Here is a 25,466-nt window from a genome sequence, read left to right as displayed (position 1 = left end):
TATCCTAAGAGATTGGGAAAACCCGAACTCCTTGCTTCAACTGAGAAATTATTTGACATAAAGTAAGTTTTTCATTCTCTGAAATTAGTAGAAATGATCACAATTCCGAAGTCTTAACATATATACATACCTGGTATTAAATTAAATAGATTAACCTGGTTAACAAGAGGTATAGCACTTGAACTTCCGATGTTATGGATCGAGGGCAAAGATAAACACGTCAACAAAATTTATTCCAGAAAGAACTGGGTTTGGCTTTTAACCCCAAAGTAAATCTAAAATAACTACTGTTCACTATTGATCATATAGTGTAGTTAGAGCACTGGAGAAAAGCAGACAAGATGGAATAATAGGGGAGGGGGAAAAGAACTTGGAACAGCAAAACCAGAAGGAGCTTGTTATGAGTTCCTTATTTGGTCACAGCTAACTCATTAATACCATATGAATTATGACCTTCTCATTCCCTCTTGATGTGCATACAACAGTGGAATTACATAGTGACAACATTTTGCAAAAGAAAAAATAAATGTGCATTGTGTAACATAGGAACTAGAAAAAATACGGGCATGTAACAAATTGATCTCAAGATATTCAGTTCTCTTTTTAACATCGTTGAGAATGTGAGTTTTCTACTACTTTAAGTCCTTAATAAGCAAATTCATTACCATTCCCTTCTTTGAAAGTTATTTTTTTTATAAAAAAATTGATCACAAATATGATCAAATGCTACTTAAACATAATAAAAATTTCTGCATGACACACTGCATTTCCTTATAAATACTTCATACCCAATTGCATCTCACAATTTTTTTTATAATGATTATAATAATAAAATGTCTTAAGGATTTAAGAATCAGCTGAATGCATTTACAGTATATATTTATTTCAAACTGTAAACAGTGAATGAACAGTTTGCTGTACTAAAGAATGTTAATCTTTTAGACAAAATAGTTTATAATTTACCTAGATGATAACATCAGTCTCAGAATCTAAGCAAATGTTAGACTATAATAGGATGTCATTCACAATGCAAAAATGATACCGATGGTAATAATTAACTAATGTTTGAGCAGCTATAATTTTCAGGTCATTTCATTGTTTGTTTTAATTATATAAACAAACACGGATTATAAATTAACAGTAAAATTTCACTCTGGGCTGACACTCTTAAGCTTACAAGATCTCAGTCCAGAAATGACTTTTGCCCTTTTTCTAAGTTTCAGTGAAAAAAAATAATGTCTTAGCAGGCCCAAAACATTCACGGCCCTCTGGACCACACACTTGTGGAAGAGCACTGACGTCCATGTGCCAAAAATGCTTGTCAACGCATCTTGCTCTGCATCTGAGAACTGCATAAGTTCCAGGAAAGCAAAGAATTACTCAAATCAAACTGCCTCAAGAGGACTCCAAATCCCAATTATTATTTCGCACCTCCATCCTGTGAGACTTTACCAAAGCTTAATGACTCTATTATCTATATTGCTAGATGCTAGACTGGGTTGAGGTAAGTAGAAGGCAGTATTGAGAAGTTATGTTCCAAGGTTATTTTAAAAATGAAGGCATTACCTCCAACGGTCCTTTGGTGGATAGGGTCAGGGGGTTGCTCTAAGTCATATGGACCCTTTCTCCAGTGTCAATCCAGCAGCCAGAGAAAGTAAAAAACTTCAAACCATTGCTATTTTAACATTCTTCCTTGGTTAGCTGGTGTTCTGTCACCCAGGCAATGATACTCTCTCCACACCCTCAATACTGAGATTTTTAAGTGGCTCAATTTCAATGTTTGGCAAGATCCTAATATTCCCAAAAGCTCCATAATCCTACTGGATGTTAGGACAGGACAGACTCAGACTACACGCACAAAGGAAGGGTGGTTGCGGAAAACCTAATGTAACTTTCTATAGCCACTAAAGAGGGCCTGTTCCAACCAATGTAGTCAAAAGAGTAATTTACTTTTACGGGAGCTGGACTGCTCTAGTGAGAGCATAGCTTCCGTGGCTACACAGCCAAGAAAATCTGCAGAACTTCCCTAGAGCAGTAGCACGTAAAGTTAATTTGGGCTGGACTGGGCAGGTCATTTTTGTGCTGCTGCAGTTCAAAAATCAAATTTTATATCTGAAACATAGGGACTGTTAGTCCATATAGAGAGGCTATGGGTGAAACTCTCAAAAGGCTGACCTGCAGAATAGAATTTAGTTCCTAACTCAGAATGATGCTTTTTTAAAATTTTATGGCATATTCTGCCACAGTTTATTTTAAAACAATTTTATATCATCAGTGTTAGTATCTGTATACAGAGGATAATGCATTTTTCCATAACATTTTAAACACATTTTTAACAACATTGTGACACGCAGTGCAATACTAAATATGGATTTATGAGGAAAACAACAACTATTTTTGGAACCCTTGTAGTCTATCAAGTTAAATATATTTTTGACTTTATTACAAAAACTAATAAATTAATATTTAATTGAATAGTCTAAAACTGCAGTTTTAGTTCTGCTCTAGATTAAACAGGATTATTTCCTGCCTGAAAATTAGGTTTATGGAACGAGAATACGACAATGTGGACTGCTGAACTTTTCTTCTGCTTGGTGACAGAGGTAAACAGTCTAATCAACATTTTATGTTGATTTCCTATCGAGGCACTCAAAAGAAAACTGTAGTCATTGTCTTTTTTTTTTTTAAGACACAAAAACAACAGTGAAAAAAGTAATTTAAAAATGTGCCCTATCCTGAAGCCAACAGAAAGGGAGATAAAAAAGTAGGAGAAAGCGTAGCCTACTGAATTATTTTTGTGAAATTATAGTGCCGTTATTGTCACTGTGAAAATTAACAGTCCCTCAACTCACCAGATGTGCTCCTTGAAAATAACCTCTGCAAGCTCTATTTACAAAATTAAGTTATACTAATTTTACTCCTGTTAGCATAGCAGAACCAGATCAGTTATAGGTGAGTGAGCTGAATTCTTCTCTGGCTCATTTATCACCTGCAGAATTAAGTTTGATGCTATTTTACAATACTTAAAATATTGTAAGTATTCAATCACCCTTTAGGACTTTAAGTCTACAAGCAGCATCAGCCAAGAGGTCCAAATGGTATATAGTAAGTGAAGGAGTGTGAGGACGTTCCAAACGGCTACTCTGCAGATCTTTTCCTTGGAGAAAAATTCCATCTCCACCAATGACATTAACTATGGTGGGACAGGTGACTCGTTTGGCCTTCAAGTCAGTATGTTTTTGATCCAGTGATGGGAAAAGCTGAAAACCTTGTTTACATTTTTGTTTCTGCCACAATCTATGAACTCGGTATCTGAAGATCTAAAATTCAGTGGTCCTAAATTATATCTAGATTTACACAGATCTGTTTCTTGGAAGACATTTTTGACTAAAATATTGAGCAAAGAATTTAAAGGTGAACTGAGGATTTTAAAAAATATGTATTTATATTTTTGGATTTAAGAGGCTGTGAATGAGATATTTTCTCTAAAAAACAGATTAATGATCTCTTTCTGCCTCATACTAATCTTTAGAGTTTTCTTTTGGAGTCAGTGAAATCCATGCCTGGAGGAGTCAAAATTTTGAGGGAATCCAGTACACTCTGAGCCTGTGGATGAATTGTGACATCTGGCAGCTATCAGTGGCATTATATCCACCACAAACTTCCTCCTGGATGCAGGCCAATTGCCTGCCTCTAGAGTGGGCTTCCCTGCTGAACATCCATTGTGGCTTCTGGCCACAACCTATGGGCAGCACAACAACATGAGAGCAAGCATGGATTGAGAGCAAGTGACTCTTGCGTTCCAATCCCAGTCCCAATACAGACATGCTCTGAGGCTTTAGTCAAGTTATTTAAATAATCAACTACCTTCACTTATGTTAACATGGCTATTTGGGTTCTCTAAGGAATGCATACAAAACTGCCTGGCAGATGAGAGTTTATATGGAAAACTATCCATTGGCATGGTGTAGGAAAGATATTAATGTTAGTAACTACCACTAAACACCAGCATAAGTGCCTGGACTTCACCTCTCCTGTTGCAGAAGAGGCTGGTGCTGGCCTAAGGATTCTCTGTTTTATAGAAAATGAATCAATTCAATGTGGGGTCTCAAGTCTAGGATCTCCTGAAAATCATAAGGTAGGTCTTGTGCGCAATGGTTTCATCATGATGGACTAGAGTTAGCTAACTATGAGAGTGAAGGGACCATTTAAAAGGCCCACTCCAAAACACTAAGACTCACCTATGGATGGACAAGGTGCTAAGCCAACCTGCACTAGAAAATAACGTTTTGTCTTGATATACTACAGTTTAGCTAGAAGTGAACTTATTTAAGGACTGCCTACTAGATTGAAGGACTTATGAATATTTAGACTAAAGGTGCTGCCAAGATCCCCTGAATTGCTCACTCTTCTTTGTGATACCAGGGAAGGAATTTATCTATTTTGTGCCAGCAGAAGACGTTTTTTCACCTCATTTCTTGATTCTGTTTCTTCAAATTATGGTAATATCTAGGATGTGGCCACATACTAATTTAAGTATCTGCTGATAAAAATGTATGTTCCCAAAGATTCATGGATGCGGCTTGCTTATCTTTAGAAGTTCTCTGATAGTTCAACTTGTATCTGAGTCAGAGTTTGAGGGCTGTAAGGTGCAGGAAAGTCATAGTTTTGTGGTAGGAAAAGAGCAATAAAAGCTTGAGCAGTTTGTTGGGAGACCAACAGCAGAAGTAGGACTAGGGAAAAAAAATCTCACTCCGATAAAAGAGAAATTTAGATCTAAATTTGGGAGAAAGAAAAGACCCTCAGGTAATGAGTTATTTCAGCAGCTGGTAATCTTCCCTGGCCATGAGGGGCATCCATGAAATAAACAGGGTAGAACCTTCCTTTCCTTAACAGATTTATAGATTTTAAGACTAAAGGGAAGCATTACATCGTCTATGTATGTGGAAAAGACTATCTAGAAGAGGTTGAGAGAAAATTACCTCTCCCAAATCCTATCCTATAGTAACCCTAAACTATTAATAACCTTGGGACTTGACAGAATGTTTTCATTCTAGTAAGGAAGTAACTAAGCATCAACCTAACTTCACCTGATGGAGAATAGACTTTGAGGGACACCACTTGAGAGGCAGTCAATCTGGATTTAAAAATGCTATATCTGCCTAAAGAAAACAACTTTGGTGAAGAGACCTCACTCTCAATCTAGCAAACAGAGTTATCAGTAGGCTCAGGAACCCATAATCTAGGTTTTGAGGTTAAGACCATACTGACAGGATAATTAAGCATTCTTGAAACCTTCTACAGGGCAGTAAACTCTTGCCACTTTTGAATCTATAGTCGAGTCAAATGCAGTGTGTTTTCAGGAGTGAAAGTGAATCACCTTGTTCTATCTTTCGGTCTCAGAAATGAAACCGAGAGCCAGCCATCTGTAATGCTGGTTGTCCCCCCCATTTATTAGTCAACTATCAAGGTAGAGGAAGATGTGAATGTCAGCTTCCACCATAGCTAGTGCTTGCTTAATACCCTGGCCAAAATGATAGAGCTTTGCACTGGTAACAAACCCCTCCAAAGAAGATATGAAGGTAGTTCCTGAGAAATGACCTGGCAAATACGTGTAAGTTACTAAAGTAGAGCACCAAGTCAATCCTGTGAATTTAAAACGCTACAATTGAGACTAAGGTCACCATTCTGAACTTGCAATTAGAGATGCTGAGTAGTCATAAGACCAGAATGGAACACAGAAGCACAGGAATTGACATAATGAATCATATCAGTGCTCCATCTCATCTAATATGCTATCTCTAGCAATAGTCAGCATCAGACGCTTTAAAGAAAGATGCAAGAACCTGTATAGTGGACATATCTGAAGTAACCATCTCATTGAGGAAATTTCTTCCTAACCCCTCTCTCTTAATGGTTGGCTTATTCCCTAAAGCATAAGGCATCTTGCTCGTAATTTCGCCCCCACTCCTCTGAATTAGATATGGATGGTCTCATTATACCTTCAGGGATTTTGGTCTTCAAGAGTAGGAATCATTCAGTCAATAGGATATTTTTATGGAAGATAGTCTTGTAATTATGCTTCCATGAATCATAGAACTGGAAGGGACCTCGAGAGGTCATCTAGTCCAGTCCCCTGCGCCCATGGCAGGACTAATTATCTAGACCATACCTGACAAGTGTTTGTCTAACCTGCTCTTAAAAATCTCCAATGATGGAGATTCCACAACCTCCCTAAGCAATTTATTCCAGTGCTTAACCACCTTGACAGTTAGGAAGTTTTTCCTAATGTCCAATCTAAACCTCTGTTGCTGCAATTTAAGCCCATTGCTTCTTGTCTTATCCTCAGAGGTTAAGGAGAACCATTTTTATTCCTCCTCCTTGTAACACCCTTTTACATACTTGAAAACTGTTATGTCCCCTCTCAGTCTTCTCTTTTCCAGACTAAACAAACCCAATTTTTTCAAACTTCCCTCATAGATCATGTTTTCTAGACCTTTAATCATTTTTGTTGCTCTTCTCTGGACTCTTTCCAAGTTGTCCACATCTTTCCTGAAATGTGGTGCCCAGAATTGGACACAATACTCCAGTTGGGGCCTAATCAGAGGGGAATAGAGTCGGGGGCCCTGCAACCAGATTGCTGAATAAAGAGAGGGAACCCAGGAGCAGAGAAGTAGCAGCCTTCTAAGTCCCTGATGGAGTGGCAGTAGTAGGCTTATATTACAAGGACTGTGGGGTGGGGCTTGGAGCCTAATAGTCACTACAGGGAAAGCAGCTTGGGCAACAGCACGGCCTGGCCTCCAAGGAGAAAATAGACAATAAAAGAGAAACATGACTTGTGAAGACAGCAGAGAGAGTTAACTGCCTTGAATAAAGAAAGGCTGATGGATTATAAGGGATATCCCAGGTACTAACCTCTGAAGAGCCCTAACCAATTTCAGAGTTGCCACCTATGGTATTATGTTTATTACTGTAATTAAGCTGATAACAAAGGCATACAAGTATAACAATAATAGACTCCCATTCCCTGACACTGCTATGTCACCCTCTTCTATTGTTCTGACCTGTGAAAAAGCTGCAACTTGTTCCATTGTAGTTACTTGCAAGAGGGATTCTTGAAAAGGTAGAGGGAGTGGGATGATTTGGTATCATGAAGTCAAATATTTCCCCGAAGCCAATGGCTTATTGAGCTGATGTGGTTAAGACACTTCAGTTTCATAGCCAATGATACACAAGGAAGTGATGTGGCCAGCAGCAGGTCTGACCATCTTTGACCTAACCTGATGGATTAGGTACCAATTTTTCAGCTGGCAGAATGTGAACACAGCTCAGAAATTATCTGCATGTTGTAGTGAAAGCCCTTTAACCGGCGGTAGCTAATGAAAAACTAGGTCAGCAAGTTTGACACACAGTAGCTAAAGGCTGTCAATCCTCTTATCTCTGACCCCAGCAAATTGAGGTCTTCAGTCTGCGGAGATGTGTCACTCATACAAGGTTGTGCATGCTCTACCTTCACCAAGCATGTTTCCAGTCAGCTTTTCATGTTTTGCTTTGAAGAGAGACCGTCTCGATACCTGGGTTAGGAAGGAAAGGCAGTGTCCCTGTACTTACCCAACAAGGTTGAACACGAAAAATCTCAGGGAGAAACTAGGATGGAAGAGATAACATTGAGGGAGAAGGAGATGGGAATAGGAGAAATTAACAGAGTTTGAACATGGAGAAAATGGAGGGTGGAAGGAGAGGAGTAACATGGGGAGACCAGGGAGCAGATGGAACCTCAGAAAACATCTATAGCTTAATGCTGTGTTTGTTATTAGAGGAAAACATGACAAGTTTAATAACTTAATATGTCTAATAATTTTATATCAAATTGTATTGTGATTTAGCTGTGATTTAGTGATTTTCAAGTTAAAATTTAGCTTGAGTTATATTCTAATCTCAGCTACCCTACTGTCACTTCAATGTAGTTACCCCAAATTTACACTGGAGTAGTGAGATCAAGAGTCTGACCACTGAAGTTTTGTAGTTGTGCACATGATCCATTAGATGCTGTATGCAGACATCCCCACAGTATCCAGTAAAGTGTGCTGTTGAGTAAGAAAGTTTGTGACAATGGGGATTTTTAATAGAAAAAAACATAAAAGTGACAACCTTCAGAAAGAATATTTACAATGCTCCCTTGTCCCTGACAATGAGATATCAGTGATAGTTAAGATTACATATTTGAGCCTTTTTTTTTTTTTTTTACACCAAGGATGACATCTTGCCCAAGACATGACACTCACCTTGAGTTTAAAAGGCTTGTTTTGCACAATTAGGGTGGAGTGATCATATCTCTCCTGCTAATAGACATGTCTGAAATCCAGAATGTTTTCTGCTGGAAAGACCTTCGGCAGCCAACACAATACATTTCCTTGGGGTAATCATGCAGATTTCTAATGTGTAACATTTTTTAAACTGGCAGTTTTCTTTCAGGTTGTCGTCTACTTCTCTTGGCTTCTGTACTGCTTGTGACATCATTGTGAGCAGCAGTCAACTCAGTCATAGCTACACACTTTATTACCAACTGCATTTCACAATGCAAGAATGTTTTCCACCTTTTGAACTTTGACGGCTGGGTAGAGCAATCTTATAACCACTTGCTTGTGAATCTTGGGCATTTTTACATTTTTCTGTCACTCAGTAATGGTATAACAACGCAGCATGAGTGCAAGAAATCCAAACATTAAAGAAAGGTAAGTGAAAAACACTTACCTTTATTTCAAACTCATAGTGTTCATCTTTTCCCTGCCCACAAAGGACATAGCGTGGAATGCTAATTTTAATTGGATCCTTTAGGTCATCTGGATTTGCTCCCAGAGAGCGACAGACCATCCGCTATCAAGTAGATATCAAATAAGAAGAACAAAGGAAGACCAGAATCACTACATGGAACATACTTCAGTTGGCTAGAAATAAGAAAATGCTCTTGGACAGAGAAGTAGAGAAAAGAGCATACAGGAGGCAAAGGTTATTTAGAAACATGAAGGGTTCTTTGAAAGAAAAATGGTAATCATCTTATTAATAAACCCTCACATTTCTTTTAGATATACATGAAAAAATTGTGATAAAGCCATTTCAATTGTTGTTTAATATTTGAAGGCATTTGCAGCTTAGAAGTAAAAAGCTAAAAAGGTAGCATTAAATCAGGGATCGGCAACCTTTGGCATGCGGCCCATCAGGGAAATCCGCTGGTGGGCTGGGACGGTTTGTTTACCTGCAGCATCCTCAGGTTCGGCTGATCGCAGCTCCCACTGGCCGTGGTTCGCCGTTCCAGGCCAATGGGGGCTGCAGGAAGCGGCGGCTAGCACATCACTTGGCCCACACCACTTCCCGCAGCCCCCATTGGCCTGGAACGGCGAACCGCGGCCAGTGGAAGCTGTAATTGGTTGAACCTGTGGATGCTGCAGGTAAACAAACCGTCCTGGCCCGTCAGCAGATTTCCCTGACCGGCTGCATGCCAAAGGTTGCCAATCCCTGCATTAAACTTTGTTTTGATCTTACTCGAAAATATAAATAAATGAATTAGGACTTTACAACCAGAAATTGACCTTGTTTTTTGTTTGTTTGTTTTAAATATCAGACCTATTAGCAGACATCATGCAAAGCTTGAGAGAATCTGGGCAATCCTACAAATATTTAAATCCTAAGGCATTTTATCATTCAATAAGGTACAGACAACACTTTAATCCATTGTCAAAACAGTTTCCTATCATATCTTTTAAGCCGCATCTGACTAACAGAAAAGTCAAATATGACAAATGTTTATGGTCTGGACAGCAAGGTGCTGGAGATTACAAACACCTTTACAGATAAGTCTACAATGGGAGTGCATTTCTTTGACTAAGAGCTAATAGGATCTGCAATTTAGCAATCTTGTATTTTCCAAAGTTGTGTCAAAAATTAAAATATTTTTGCAACTCAAGATTAACGTTTTGCAATGTTTGTGTCCAAAAGTGGCAAAAGCATTTGTAATGAATAAAGATATTAATTATGTGATTTCTGGTACCATTAAGTTCTCCATCTTTTTAGTGGAAAAAGTTTAGTTTGAAAAGCTTTGTAATTTCACTTTTATTTTAAAAAGCAATAGCACTGAGACAAATACAAGTTTATAATATAGATTTTAAAAACAGATTTAATTTTGCTGTCATATTCCATTTTTATACATAACGATGTTACCCAAGGACATCTATATAATCTAGATCAACGCTTTACTGATGACCACCTGAGACTCTGTGTTCCTTACTCCAGAGCAAGCCGACAAGCTATTTAGAGGTCTTATTTCTATGAAAAAATACTAAAACCCCAATTGAAAGTGTTATTTCCAATTTATTAACATCTGACATTTTACTGTATAGTAAATTGATCTCCAAAACCAAAATATCCTGTTTAATTTTTTAATATTTCTATACCACATATAAACAATGTCTTAAAGCAAAAAAGACAAGGTAATCTTCTGCTATTTTAGTAAGTGAAATCTATATTCGACATGTGTGGGACTGACAATCCTAGAAACCTAAGTAGAGCCACCACACTGCATAAGCTCCTACGCTTAAGTGCCCCAATTCTGACCAGCACTGACTATCTAGTGGTCTCTCCACTGCGACTGCACACAAGGTGTTTGTTGGTTTCAGTTGTGGTGATTTTTGTGCTGTGTACTTATATATAACAGGAACTGCACCAAGACTATCAACTCTTTCACATAGGCCTCTTTCTGTGGTATCTGTCCATAGATAACTTTTGGTTACTTACAGATTTACCTGGCTTGAACTGGCCACCGACAGCAAAAATCTCTCTCTCCTGTTACTAATCCAAATCTCAATCTTTTAAAATGTTATTAGAGCTGGAACTTTTTGCCACAATCTTTTTCCAATAGAAAATTAGGCTTTCATCTAAATGAAATTTTTCACAGAAAGCATCTGCTTTCTTGAAAACATTCATTTTTTCCATTTGAAAACTAAACTTGAAAAACAAAAGTTCTTGGTCAAAAGCTGAATATCTCAGAGGTTTTTGATTTCTAAAAAGAGGGGGGAAAGGTCTGATTTTTTTTGTTTAACACTAGTTAATATTTACCTTGAAAGGAAGAACAGTTCATTTCCCTGAGACTGACACTTTAGTTTAATCTCTCTCTAAAATAATACCACAAAAGTTACTCTCAGTAAGTTAAAAACAGTGACAGAGGGTGTTTATCATTTATTCATCTTTGTGGAAAATATACTGTTTCTACTGAGAATTTACATAGAAATTATAGTTTAGAAAAAGAAATAATATAGTACCAAACAAAATAAACTACAGTATTTGGCAAAGAACGTCCTAACAAATTAACAAAGCTTTGACAACCATCAATGTTTATCCAATAATATTTAAATTACAGTGGAATAAAAGGAGTTTCAGTGCAAGACTGTTCTGTGAAAAGCGTAGAATTTACATTGTCTTAGATTTGAAGACAAATAAGAGTATAGAAATTCTGTGGTGCATCTAACCAAATTCAGCCATATAGTAGAATTTTTCTATATAATCCAAAAAGTGTTACATACAGTATGTATAGTCACATACCAACCTTGATAACAGTAGTTCTCACACTTATTTACTTTTTAAGTCCCAATGAGACTCACTTGGAATGTATTCTCAGCATCAGTAAGGCCTTGTTTACACTACACAGTTTTGTTGGCAAAAGGCAGCTTTTGCTGATAAAACAGTAGAGATGTACACACTACAATGCTACTTTTGGTGGCAAAACTCTCCTATTTTGGCGACAAAATAAAACCACCTCAATGAGAGGCATAAAGCTTTTACGGCAAAGTAAAATTGACAAAGCATCAGTGTAGGTCGGGGTGGGCAAATTTTTTGGGTGTGGAAATTGCATGGTGGGCCATGAATGCTGACAAAAACTGGGGGTTGGGGTTCGGGGTTCAGGAGGGGATGAGGGCTCTGGGGTGCTGCTGAGGGTGAGGGGTTGGGGGTGCAGAAGGGTGCTCCGGGCTGGGACCGAGTGGTTCAGAAGGCAGGAGGGGGATCAGGGCTGGGGCAGTGGGTTGGGGTGCAGGCTCTGTGTGGCGCTTACCTCAAGCAGTTCCCAGAACCAGCAGCATGTCCCCACTCTAGCTCCTACACAGAGGCACGGCCAGGCAGCTCTGCACCCTGCCCCATCCGCAGGTGCCACCCCTGCAGCTCCCATTGGCTAACCCTGGCCAATGGGAGCTGTGGAGGCGGCACCTGCGGACGGGGTAGCACGCAGAGCCCCCTGGCTTCCCCTATGTATAGGAGCCAGAAGGGAGACATGCTGCTGCTTCCAGGAGCCGCGCAGAGTGGGGCAAGCCCCTGCCCCTGCTGGAGCACCGCAGCAGGGCAAGCCCCAGACCCGCTCCCCGGCAGTAGCTCAAGGGCTGGATTAAAATGTCTGGAAGGGCCGGATGTGGCCTCTGGGCCATAGTGTGCCCGCCCCGGTGTAGATGCTGCTGTTTGTTATGTCGCCCTTACAGGCCTCCCCCAGTATCCCACATTGCCTGCCGTGAGCGCTCTGCTCACTGTTTTGAACTCGGCTGCCTTGCATCTAGCTATGCAGGCAAGTGCCCCTCCCCTTTCAAAGCTCTGGGAAGCTTTGACATTCTTCAGCACAGAGAGCTCACAGAGCTGCTGAGGAGGCCGCTCCCGCTCACTGAGGAGGCTGTGGAAGAACTCGGAGGGAATTACAGAACCATAGGCAGGCAGGCAAAGAGGGCGGCTGATGCTGCAGTGAGGGGAAGGGGGAGAGACTGCTGTGCAGAGCTGGGGGCTGATGCGTGGGGGGGCGGACCCCCTCTCCCGCCTCAGGATTGGTTGCTCAGGCTGCTGTCTGAACTTAAAGAGACAGCATGCTGATACACTGTTTCTGTCTCTCCCTCCCCCACCCTATGCACACACTCCCCCCCTCCCACGCGTACACTTCAGTTAAAAAGTGGCTAGCAACTGTTCCCATGGAACGATGGGATTGAGAAACCTGCATCATGTGACGTTGTACCTGCCCCATAAGGCATTGCAAAACCTTCGCAGTGTGATGCGCTCTGCCGACGCAAGGAGGATCATGTGGACATGCAACAGCGCTTAAACCGAAGCGGCATAACTTTTGTTGACAAAACTCTGTCATGTAGCCTAAATGGGTTATAGTGATTATATATGTCCAACTGAAACAACATTGTGTTGTACTATGTGAGCTCATAATACTCCTGGGGGAAATCTGTGCCACTGCACAATTGTGCAGAAATTAACGTTGGGCATGCAGAATTTCCTTTTTTCCCCCATATAAATGGGCTGCAGAGCTGCTGGCTGCCACTAGGGACTGTTGGACTCAACAGAGTCCAGCTCACAAATAGAAGACAAGGCCGGGGGGGACGGAGAGGGAACTAGAGAGTAGCTGCAGTTCCCAGCATACTCTGAAGGAAGGAGGCGGCAGTGCACAGGCAACTCTGTGCAAGCTGGGCACCCAGCATCAGGCTCTTTTTTCCTCTGGATCCCTGGGCTCCAGGAGGGTAGGGTCTGTGAGAGTCTGGGCCGGAGAGGTGCGGGGGGGGTTCAGCTGGGATAAGGGTAGGGGTATGAATGTCTGGGCTGGGCAGAGGTGAGCGGTCTGGGCTGGGGAGAGGCTGCGGGGGGGTGGGGTGGGGGTGGACGCAAATGCGAACTGTGTTGTCGTAGGAGTTTCTTTAACTCTCTACTCCCAGGGCAATTTTTTGTTGTGTCTGTATTGTTACAGACATACTTGCTGACAAATATTTTGAAATAAACTACCAAAATAATTGAAACTGGAGTGATTATATAGTGCAGTGGTTCCCAAACTTGTTCCGCTGCTTGTGAAGGGAAAGCCCCTGGTGGGCTGGGCCAGTTTGTTTACCTGCCATGTCCGCAGGTTCGGCCGATCGCGGCTCCCAGTGGCTGCGGTTCGCTGCTTCAGGCCAACGGGAGCTGCTGGAAGCGGCGGACAGTACGTCCCTTGGCCCGCGCCGCTGCCTGCAGCCCCCATTGGCCTGAAGCAGCGAACCACGGCCACTGGGAGCCGCGATCGGCCGAACCCGTCATGCCTATGGGTTACTGGTGCTCTCGTGCCACTTTTCAATAGTTCAGATCATTCCTGGAGCGGGATGTTAAGAGAGAGAGAGGTAAGAATTCATTCAGTGCCACACAGCATCATACAATGGGTCACAAAGCAAACAGACAAGAGATAACAGGACCCTCAGCTAGGTTTCAGGATCAACATTTGGTACATCTTGTGGAGAGACATCAAGGGCCAAATGTTTCTATTTTTAATTGTTGGGAAGCATTAGCGCAGTATCCGCAATTCCCTGGATTGCCAGCTGACCATGTTAAAAGTGAGAGACTTGTTATGAAACTTTTGGCAATCCTATGTGCAACCACTCTTACTGTAGCATGATCATTGTTCAAAATACAAACCAAAACATAGCCCATATCTGTAACTAAATCTCTGATATATTTGCATTCATCTAATTTCCTCTATTTTCAAATCACATGGTCCAAGTACCTACACTAAGACTATATTAAGACTCTCTGCAATTTAGTCAAAAAAGATATATGAATATTTTTTCCTTCTCAGAATAGGGAGAATGACAAGTTGTGAAATATTTGTCAACAAATTGGGTTTTCAAATAAAGGATTTGCTTCTCAGGTCTGAGCTGTCTGCTTTGCATTGCTTCAGTGATACACAGCAGCTAAAAAGTCAGCTTAACCACCTCACTCAAAGTGTACAGAAACCGCTCTGGGATGCATACAGCAACATTTCTCCTGGCATTAAGTAGAGGAGATCAGGAGAATGACTGAGACCCAGCAAAGCCGGCTTGCCAGAACAGTTCCCTGGGTCAGTGGACAGTCAGGAATAACAGTGCAATTCTGAGACTACTCTAAATTACATCAGAAAACAGATCAGCCCCCAGCATTAAAGGAACAGAACAAATAGCTTACAGCTATCTTATCCCCCACCCACCCCAAGAATATGTTAGCCACAGCTGAGGATCTGGCACTTAAGTTCTTCTTAAAGCATCAGAAATAAGGAAAATAGATGAAATACTACATTCAAAGGACTCAACAAACCAATAAAAAATGTAGGCAACTGATCATATCTTGATTATGGAACAATTTGTTTTAAAACAGTAAACAAGATTGAGTTTAAAAAGAGTCACTATGTTTTTTACCTATGATTTATTCCTAACCATAACTCTAGCTTCTCACCCCACTTCCAAAAATATTTTATTAAAAACTGTTTTATATTGTTTGACCTATGTATTAAAAAAATCACATACTAATTATCTTAGGCCTTGATTCTTCTTTATGATAGGCAGATATAACATCTGATCTTATGAAAATGGCTGCACTACGAAAGGAATGTGTGTGATTAGATTATCTGTCAGTGCATATCTGCATACTGGACAGAAGTATCAAGTTCTCATCTTAAGGATGTCATAAACTACAGTTTGGCAATTAGAAATATAAGAATTACAAAAGACCCATAAAGTTCAATTTCACTTTTTGTGACTTGCTTTTAAAACTATAAATCACTCAAATACAACCATGACATACTTTGGTTAAAAAAAGAACTAAATACATTCTGATGATATGTTATAGGGTTTTGAGATGTCCAACTTCTCCCACCCCAAACTATAAAAAAATTATTAAAGATTCTGTGTATAGATTCTGCTATATCTATATGTTTTCTGTAAGTTTACTTTAAGGATTTACACTTGTGAAATGTAAGTGCCTATGATGAATCATGTTTAAATAACAACTGGCTCATTAAGGGATCATGTAGATTCCTCTCTTTACTTTATAGGATTATAATTTATTCTTTTCCCATAGAAAAAACAGTCTGTGGACAGACAGTAAAATGAGTAAATGAATATAGTTCCTGACAGTGTAACTGTGGTTCTGCAAGATGTGATGCAGATGGGCACTCCAAGTAAGTGTGTGCATGCCGCGTGCGCTGGAGCCAGAGACTTTTGCCTAGCAGTACTTACAGATGGGCAGTGCTTGTGCTTCATGCCTGTTGCCCCTCCCCTGGCTATATGAGGCAACACTGCCCCGACTCCCCTCAGTTCCTTTGCACTAAAAGTCCAGGGGAAGACTCTGACGCAGAGGGGACGAAGGGTGGATCATAGAATACACATCTGCAGAACATCTCAAAGAATCACAGTTACAGTGAGTAACCATTTCTTCTTCTTTGAGTAGATGCAGAAGTATTCCAAGTAGGTGACTAGTAAGCAGTACCCCATCTGGAGGCAGAGCTCAGAGTCTACCTGAGTAAGGATTGCTGGACTGCTCTTCCAACATTAGCATCTGCTCTGGAAGAAGCAGTCATCCCATAAGGGTCCGAAAATGCATGTATGGACAATCACATGGCTGCCCTACAAACGTCCAATATGGAAATGTCATTAAGGAACACCACTGACATTACCTGTGCTCTCGTTGAATGTGCCCATATCTGCTGAGGAGGCATAGCCAACACGATCTCATACACAGTCTTGATGCAAGATGTTATCAATCTAGAGATGATCTGTGCAGAAATCACCTGTCTCTTCATGCAGTCTGCAAATGATACAGGCAAGTGGAAGCATGAAACTGTTCAGTCCTGTTCAGATAAAAGGCTAGACAGCATCCTACATAGGGAGGCATTGTTACTCCAGGGCAGAATGCAGCTTACAGAAAAATACAGGCAGATACACTGCCTGGTTCAAATGAAATAGAGACCATCTTGGATACAAACTTTGGGTGTGGCCGGAGTGTAACTTGTCCCTGGAGAACTGCATGTAAGGAGGCCCAGCCATCAGTGCCTGCAATTCACGCATTCAGAAAACTCTTTATAAGCATAGCATTGGAGAAAACTGGTTTCCCTTGGATAGATGGACGAAATATTGATATTGCTGTCAAGTGTACTCTCAGGGAACTGAGGGTTAAGCCTAATTCCTGAAAGTATATCAGGTACTCCAAGATGTCCTGGATGGAAGTCTCTGCCGGATGGGTCGCATAGGCCAAGGACCACATGGAAAACATCTTCCACTTAACCATGTAGGCCATTCTAATGGAAGGCTTCCTACTGTTACATAGGACCTGTTGGACAGCCTCTGAGCAACGCTCTTCCTCCTTATTCAGCCATGAAGCAGCCATGCCGTAAGGTGCAGGGAGCTGATCGCCGGATGCAGAGTGTGGCTGCGGTCCTGTTTGAGAAGGTTGGAAAGGAGAGGAAGAGTCATGGGAGGCTGAACTGACAGAGAGAGGAGGTCCAAGAAGAAGCACTGCATTGGCCACTCTGGGGCAATCACAATGAGCCTGGCTGAATCAGCCTTGAGCTTGGTGATGACCTGAGGAACCATCAGGATAGGAGGAAATGTGTACAAAAGAGTTGATTGTCAGAGGGAGCCCAGACTGAGCTCCTCCTGAGAGCAGAATAAGTGACTCTTCCTGTTTTCCCTCCTTTTGACAAGACAGATTGTGGGGATGCCCCATGCTGCGAAAACTATCTGAAGGACCAGCCTTCAGAGACCATTTGTGGGTCAGGGAGAAAAACCTGCTGAGATGATCCATGAGGTGGCTCTGGATCCCTGGTAAGTGGACAGCTAGCGGGTGACGTCGTCTTCAGTGCAGAACTGCCACAGGTTTATTGACTCAAGGCAAAGTCATCTGGACTGGGCTCCCCTTCATCTGTTCACATAGTACATCGCAGTGGTACTGTTGGTGAGTACGTGAACCACTGAATGCCTGATACAGTCCCGGAAGGCATGACATGCATTGTGGACAGCCCAAAGCTCCAGCACACTGATGACTTTCTGTTCTGACCAGAGGCCCTGCACCATCAACAAGTCCAGATGTGACCCCCAACCCAGAAAGGATGTGTTGATAACCACTGACTTGGCTGGAGAGGGCCAAACAAAGAGGACCCCATGGCACATTGAGTGGGGACTCTTACCAGTGCAGGGGTTCCAGGACGGATGGAGAAAGGTGACTCAACCTGCCCAGAGAATGCAGGGTAGGGCACAGCAGTAAACCGTCCTGAGCCACATCTGAAGAGGGCAAAGATACAACCTGGCAAGTTGGACCACCTGAGTGCAAGCAGATACATGGCCCAACAGGCTCAGACACACATGGACTGTCGTGGATGGATGTGATTGTAGACTGAGACACAGCTGTCAAATCGTCTGGAAGCAGTCGGTCAGAAGGAACACTCTCAACCTAATGGAATCTCATAGGGGCCCAACGAACTATTTGCTGAGAGGGAACCAAGGTCGACTTCAGAGCATTTAGAATGAGTCCCAAATGGTCGACTAAATGTAGCATGGTGTCGATGTTGGCAAGAACCTCCTCTCTGAAGCACCCTTCAGCAACCAGTCATTGAAGGAGGGGAAGATGTGGCTTCCCTTCCCTCTTGCGGTACGCTGCAACCACTGCCATGCATTCAGTGAAGACTCGGGGAGGGGCAGAAGAGAAACTGAATAAGAGAACGACACTCTTAAAGTGGTGATCGCTTACCATAAAGCAAAGAAACTTCCTGTGACTTGGTAGGATGGCCACATGAAAGTAAGAGTCTTGAAGTTCCAGAGTGGTGAATCTGTCATTCTGAGACAAAGCAGGGAGAACAGCTGATATGTGAGGTTGCTCATGGTCACTCTATTTGATTAATTTGTTGAATCCACAGAGTTCGAGGATGGACCTCATCCTGCCCTTAGAGTTCAGTGGCATGCTCCAATTGGCATACCATTGCGGGCGCCAGCCTCATGAAGTCTTGGACCAGCTGTCTAGACAGGACTGAAAGGCAGAGTAGGTCCACCGTATCCAGGTATGAGGACATCACAAACACTGTCGGTGCTGGCATCATTCCTGTCAGTACCGGACTCCACGGATGCCTGGAGGCCAGAACTGGCGTCAGTTGTAAGGGATGTTCATCCTCCCTACCCTGTACCAAAGGAGGGTAAGAGGCTCCCACATCATCCCATGTGCAGGAGCCAGTCCCATGACGGTCCACACTATTCTTAGGGGAAGCAGAAGAGTCACCCTGGGACCTGGAGTGCTCATGATTGGTCTTATGAGCACTCTTTTTTGGCATCAATGATGGAGAATGACTCCTGCACCTCTTTGGAGTGGCCCCTATCCCAAAACAGGAGGCAAAAGCACTTTCCAAGCTAGAGAGTGATCTGTGGCCTGAGAAGGCCTCAGTACTGGGTCAGGCCTCGTGGTCTCTTTAAGCAGATCCTGCTTGAGGCGAAGTTCCCATGCCACCTGAGTCCTCTTTTTCAACGATGTACAGATCGAACAGTGCTCCTTAAGGTGGGCTTTGCCTAAGGCGGACCAAGCAGCTCATGTGGGGGTCACTGTTGGAAATCGCCACTCCACACAAAGGGCAATGCTTGAACTCCAGTGAGGGCATCACCGGGGAGCACTACCTCTACCACTATTCTATAGTCTATAACTTTTACTCTAACACTAGTCAACTAAACTAATAACTATGTACACTAAAACTAGGCTAGGAGGATGACTTGCAAGGTGGTGAAATCACCACCCCACAGAGCTCTCACTCCAGCTGATGGGCAGTCAGAAGGAACTAAAGGGGGTCAGGGTGGTGCTGCCTCATGTAGCCAAGGGATGGGCTACAGGTATGACCCCCCCCAGCCTCCCTAGGTACTGCTAAGCAAAAGTCTCTGGCTCCAGCATATGCGGTGCACACACACTTACTTGAATACATGTCTGCATCTATTTAAAGAAGAATTTATGGAGCTTCTGCACCTTAAAAGGAGAAAACATTAGAAGAGGCCCTGTCATATTTTAAGATGAGGTTTTATGAAGTAAAAACCAAGTGTTATTAAAATTAATGAGCAGAAAGTTAGCACCCAATGATTTTGACATTTAAATTGTCTCCCTTTAAGAAATGTGCCAAAAATTAAACCCTTAGAAGGTCGGCAGGCAAATCTCCAGACTATCAATGCAATGATTTTTAGAAACTGTGTACACATGCACACACACAACATCCATAGGGTTACCAGGAGATAATGCACATCCTATGGGTTTAAATACACTCTAACCCATGTAAAGTAATAGAGTAAACCTAACGGATACGACAAACATGAATCTTGAGATTCAACCAAAAACCACTACTAAGTGGATAAGACCTCTGGAATCAGGAGGCAAGAGATATTCATTTAAGTAGTTAAGAGTCCTCTGAAAGAGGGCCATTCAGGTGGCAAGAGTGAGGAAGACACTAACTAGAGCTTTCTGGTGAAGCTGGGTAAGAGATGGCAGGGGTAAAAGTCAGCAGCACAGAAGAGAAGGATGAATATAGTACTAGTAAGAGTAAAGAGTGGTTGCCTGTGTAAAGATTCTGAACCATTCACCCTATCAAACATGTACATTTGAAATGTGTTTGCCTTTTCAGGAAGCTGTATGGGTACTACACAGACCCATACAAAGCAAAAAAGAAACTAATATGGGATGTAGGTAAGATGGGTACATACTAGGGCTGTTGATTAATCGCAGCTAACTCATGCAATTAACTCAAAAAAATTAATTGTGATTAATCACACTGCTAAACAGTAGAATACCAACTGAAATTTATTAAGTATTTTGGATTTTTGAAAATATAGAAAATATATTGATTTCTATTACAACATAGAATACAAAGTGTACAGTGCTCACTTTATATTATTTTTATTACAAATATTTGCACTGTAAAAGTGATAAAGAAATAGTATTTTCAAATTCACCTCATACAAGTACCAAAGTGCAATTTCTTTATCGTGATAGTGTAACTTACAAATGTAGATTTTTTATATATATAACTGCACTCAAAAACAAACAATGTAAAACTTTAGAGCCTACAAGTCCACTCAGTCCTACTTCTTGTTCAGCTAATTGCTAAGACAAACAAGTTTGTTTACATTTATGGGAGATCTGCTGCCTCCTTTTTATTTACAATGTCACCTGAAAGTGAGAAAAGGCGTTCACATGACAGGTTTGTAGCCAGCATTGCATGTTATTTGCATGCCAGATATGCTAAACATTCACATGCCCCTTCATGCTTCGGCGATTTTTTTAATCGCATGATTAATTTTTTTAATCACTTGACAGCCCTAGTATGTACCTTATGGTATTCTCTACAAGACTCAAAGGTCGTAAATGTATTCTTTTGCTTACTGTCTAACAGCAGTGATAAAAAGTACTTGATATCAATATCCCTTAGCCTGTCTACTTTTGTTGTATCTAAAATGTATCTGGATTTCTATGCCTAGTCAAATACATAATTAGCCAAATGGCTTCTTCATTTGAACCGAAAGTTATTTCCCAGATTTCCAATGGAACATTTAAATTGTCTTGAAAAAATGATGGAATAAGTGTCAGCTGAGTATTTGTTTCTTTTGTATGGGGTTTAGAAAAACCAATCCTTGAATCTGATCCAACCTTACTCATTTTAGAAAAAACAAGCTGAATTCTTGTTAAATTATTTTTGTCTGGGACAACCACACAACGGACTTCATTCAAACAGTATAATTGAATTTTGTCAAACTGGGACTGTTGAGGTAAAGTGTACAAAGAACTAGGAACAGGATAGAAAACCCTATCTTCCTTCATGAGTCCTATATGAGTAGTTGTAAGAACTAGTGATCTGTAGGTCATTTGTTTAAAATGGTCTTCAATCTTCACTGTGGTATAGAGCAATACATGAACATCCCCTAAAGGGGGTTTATTAGTTTCCATGTTTTCATGAAACAAGTATACCAAGTCAGCTAAGACACGCCGGAATTTGCAGGACAACCGTACTCCACTTGCAAAAACTAAATCAGTGACTTCTGATGTCCAATGAAGTGACAACTGCAGCAAATCACCTTTCAGCAGCTGGTGATTTAAACAAATGGCATCGTCTGATGTCGTAATCAAAATACTCAGTATATCATGGCATATTCTCTGCGTGAAGTCTTTGTTATAGGTAAATATTGTGAGTAAACTATCTTCAGAACAACATACAAATCTAACACTCTGTCCAGCAAAACCAACTTCAATTTCTCTTATCATGGTGATTGGAAGAACATGAAAAATTGTCAAGGAATCCTGACAGTTGTCTTCTTGGTTGACTGATAAAACAACAGCATACAAAACAGAGCTGAACAAAAGCAAACAAGCCGGCTCTGGATCAGGTTTCTTGCAATTGCCAACAGCAAGCCAGTATACACCTTTTAATTGATCCATCCTGGCACAAACTTGTGGTAAGGCACAGATCACATACTCCAATAGTCTTTCAAGAGAACAGACTTGAAGTTTCAGTAACTCATCTGGAAAATGCACAAGTTTTTGCCTTAACACCAAGCTCTTTTTCATTTCTTCATTTCCATACCAGTACATAGATCCTTCAGAAGAATCTCGTTCATGCATGCTTGAGATTTTTGAGGATACACACTTCACAATATTCTCTGTTGACAGGAGGTTTTCTAACTGAATGCTGCTATCAATATGCGCTTTATCCTCATTAATGGAGTGAGGCGTAACCTTCATATCTGATCTGAAAGGTACATTTACATGTAATATTTTTACAAATGGCAAATTTTTCAGTAATGATGCCACTTGTGCACATCTCTCACTTCTATCACACAGATTGCCCAGCTCCTTTATTTGTTTAATAACTTGGGCACTATTGAGCATTTGACTACAAGTGTCTTTGTAAAGAGAAGAGAGCTTGCTAAAAAGATAGCCAAAGCCATAGCTCTGTTCTGTTCTCACATCTGAACATGACGCTTCTGATTTTGGGGAGATTATTTTGCTAATATCCAGGTCTTCTTCAACTGGCTGCTGAGAAATATGAGACTGGTCTGGAATAGTGCTATACGCTGTGTTAAATGGATTGTTCTCTTTGGGTGCTATTTCAGAAAGTATACTGGACTGAGAGAGAATTAAGCAAGATGTGCTGCTAAAGCTAACCTGCTTATTCCCAGAGGCTAAAGGTTCTGAGCCAGAGAGATGTTGTGAATGAGAACAATCAAATTCAGTCCTTGTGGTGTCCCCGTCCCAAGAAGTAATTTTTGCATATTCAGGATTGAGATCCACCATTTTATATTGCGAATGCTCCACATTGCCCATATTGTGATTTTGTGGAGATGTGAATGTAACATTTTTATAATGAATTTTCTCCCCATTAAAAATGTTAGTATTTTTAGTGTGATTCAGTTTATATTCAGTATCATATAGGCAATCAAAGCAATGCAGTTCTGACTGGTTCCTTTCATTCCCAACTCCGTTTTGCAATGGAGAGGGGTAACCGATTTGTTCAGGAATAGAAACTAAGCTCAACATCTCTGGACATTTGTTGTGTCTTTCGAACTCTGCTATTCTTGCTTCTTCTCCAGCCAAGTTAGAGCCAATATCATCATCTTTAAAGTCAAAAGGGAGGCCATAATGTAGCTGCCAAGGTCGTCTTTTCTGTTTAAAAAGCCAAAATAGGAAAATGGAAGCACCTTCTGCTTTGAAAATGTCTTGAATTCAGGTTTAATTTTAATTAGGTTTGTGCATTCATTCACAAGTAATCAAAACTGTGAGACCAAATCCAATTCTACTGATTGAGGTCTGATTCAGGAACAATCTTTATATCTTTACCCCACACCCATCATTTGTGTGTGTGTGTACACAGTATCCATTTCACTTTGTCTAGTACTGCATTTGGTTTCCTCAAAAGAATCAGAATGTTCATAGGATAAGGAATTTTCTATATGCTTTTTAAAAAATTCAAGATCTAAACCGGGATAAGAAAAATGAGGAAAGAACTAGGGGGGAAAAAGTGATATTGCCAAATAAAACATTATAGTCGTACAACACTTGGTGGTAAAATACTTCCAGATTGTCTAACGTTAAACCTTCAGGACATGTTCACAAATATTTGCTCTCTAGTACTGCTAGTATTCTGAAGGCTCTTACATGAGTGAGACAATTGGGAATAGACATGTTAAAGTGTACTTTGATTAGAAATAATAATTTTGTTCCTGATCATAAATTGGTTTTGTCCTATAGATCTAGGAAAGGGATACTGTTCCAAATAAAGAATTATGAAAAAAAAGTCCTTCACCACAAAAATATGCTATTTAAATAAAGCAAGAACTGTACCCACATGCAAGATTCCATTTATTTTTTTGCCTGAAAAATAGCTTGACTTCCCTATTAGCTATTAATCTTACTGTGAATTTGATATTCTAATTATGCAGCTAAACATTAAGAAATTTAACTACTGAGCATGCCATAATTTAAGACAATCATTTCATTCTGACGAATTATAACCTACCTCATACTTCAACTTCCGTTGAACAGTACCATTATGAAGTGTTTCATTATCCTAAGAACCAAAAAGGTATATGTAATTAAAAAAAGTTTCCTTCTTATAAAAGTTGAACTATTTAAAGCAACACAGACCTAAAGTAAATCAGTTTAACTGTCAAAAATATGCATCATCTTCTACTGGTGTTTGCTAAGATACTGCCTTACAGCTGAATTAAACTATTCAGTTTTCCAATTAGGAAAAAGGGAATTTTAACAAGAATGGCTTGTTCATTTTTAAGCATGTATTATTAAAAATATTCAGTACTCATTTTGATGGAACTTTATGTTGTCATCAACAGAAGCATAATAAAAGGGAGAGGGAGTAAAACTCTTCATATCAATTTTGGAAAAGTTAAAGGCTTTGGTGCCATTTAGAGAATATCTTCACTGAGCGCTACATATTTTAGAAGAAACTTAGCTTAAGATGCAGTTCACTGAAAATAATCGCAATGCAGGACAACATGGAAATATTGGGTGAAATCCCAGCCCCGTTGAAGTCAATGGCAAAACTCCTATTGACTTCGATGGAGCTGGGATTTTACTGCTTGAATTTAATTAGTGACTTTCAGCAATTTAGCGTATGGCAAGCTGGGGTGTGTGTGAGTGTGACTCGATGGCGCACTAGCATGCTGCACATTAAGTAGCTATGTACACCCTGCTGCCATGTACAAGTTCCACAGTACACTTTGATCTACTGCTGTTTGAAACCAAAGTATTTCAACCCTTAGATGACTTAATGTCAGGATATAAAACTAAAATCCTCAAAAATAATTTGAACGTTTTTGTTCTGCTCTTCACAAATAAAATACAGTCACTGTATTTATATTATTTTAGAAACTAAAATTACATTAATCCAGAGAAAACATGAGGAATGTGGATAAAGGAATTAAACCAATGATTTTGAAAGTATCTTTAAAAGTGATGTTTCCTAGCGGACTCTGCTCACCTTTAGAATTTCTGTAGGCTGAGATCGGCTCATACTGTTATTTTCAGATGTGCGGTGAATATTCTGAAGACGCCTTTGCACTTCTTCTTCAATTAATGCATTTATTCTTTTAGAAAATGAAAAGATACACAATTAAAAAACCTATTCTTAAGACAAT

At 40.6% G+C, this 25,466-nt stretch overlaps 1 protein-coding gene across 3 annotated transcripts in view; it reads right to left on the bottom strand.

The window, feature by feature from the left end:
- Positions 1 to 25,466, bottom strand: part of KIF16B (kinesin family member 16B) — a 243,691-nt gene that overhangs the window by 46,656 nt on the left and 171,569 nt on the right. For 2 of the 3 annotated variants that reach the window (XM_073339553.1, XM_073339554.1), the window contains 3 exons: positions 25,310 to 25,415; positions 24,329 to 24,379; positions 8,755 to 8,877 (listed from right to left, as the gene is read on the bottom strand). In XM_073339553.1, coding sequence (XP_073195654.1) covers positions 8,755 to 8,877; positions 24,329 to 24,379; positions 25,310 to 25,415 — 280 coding nt within the window. Of the gene's footprint in view, positions 1 to 8,754; positions 8,878 to 20,776; positions 23,476 to 24,328; positions 24,380 to 25,309; positions 25,416 to 25,466 lie in introns of those variants that run through there. The other variant, XM_073339552.1, reaches the window with a different exon arrangement.

This window comes from Lepidochelys kempii, chromosome 3 (genome assembly GCF_965140265.1).
Source record: "Lepidochelys kempii isolate rLepKem1 chromosome 3, rLepKem1.hap2, whole genome shotgun sequence".
Lineage (NCBI taxonomy): Eukaryota > Metazoa > Chordata > Testudines > Cheloniidae > Lepidochelys > Lepidochelys kempii.
This window is presented reverse-complemented; position numbering and strand designations above follow the sequence as displayed.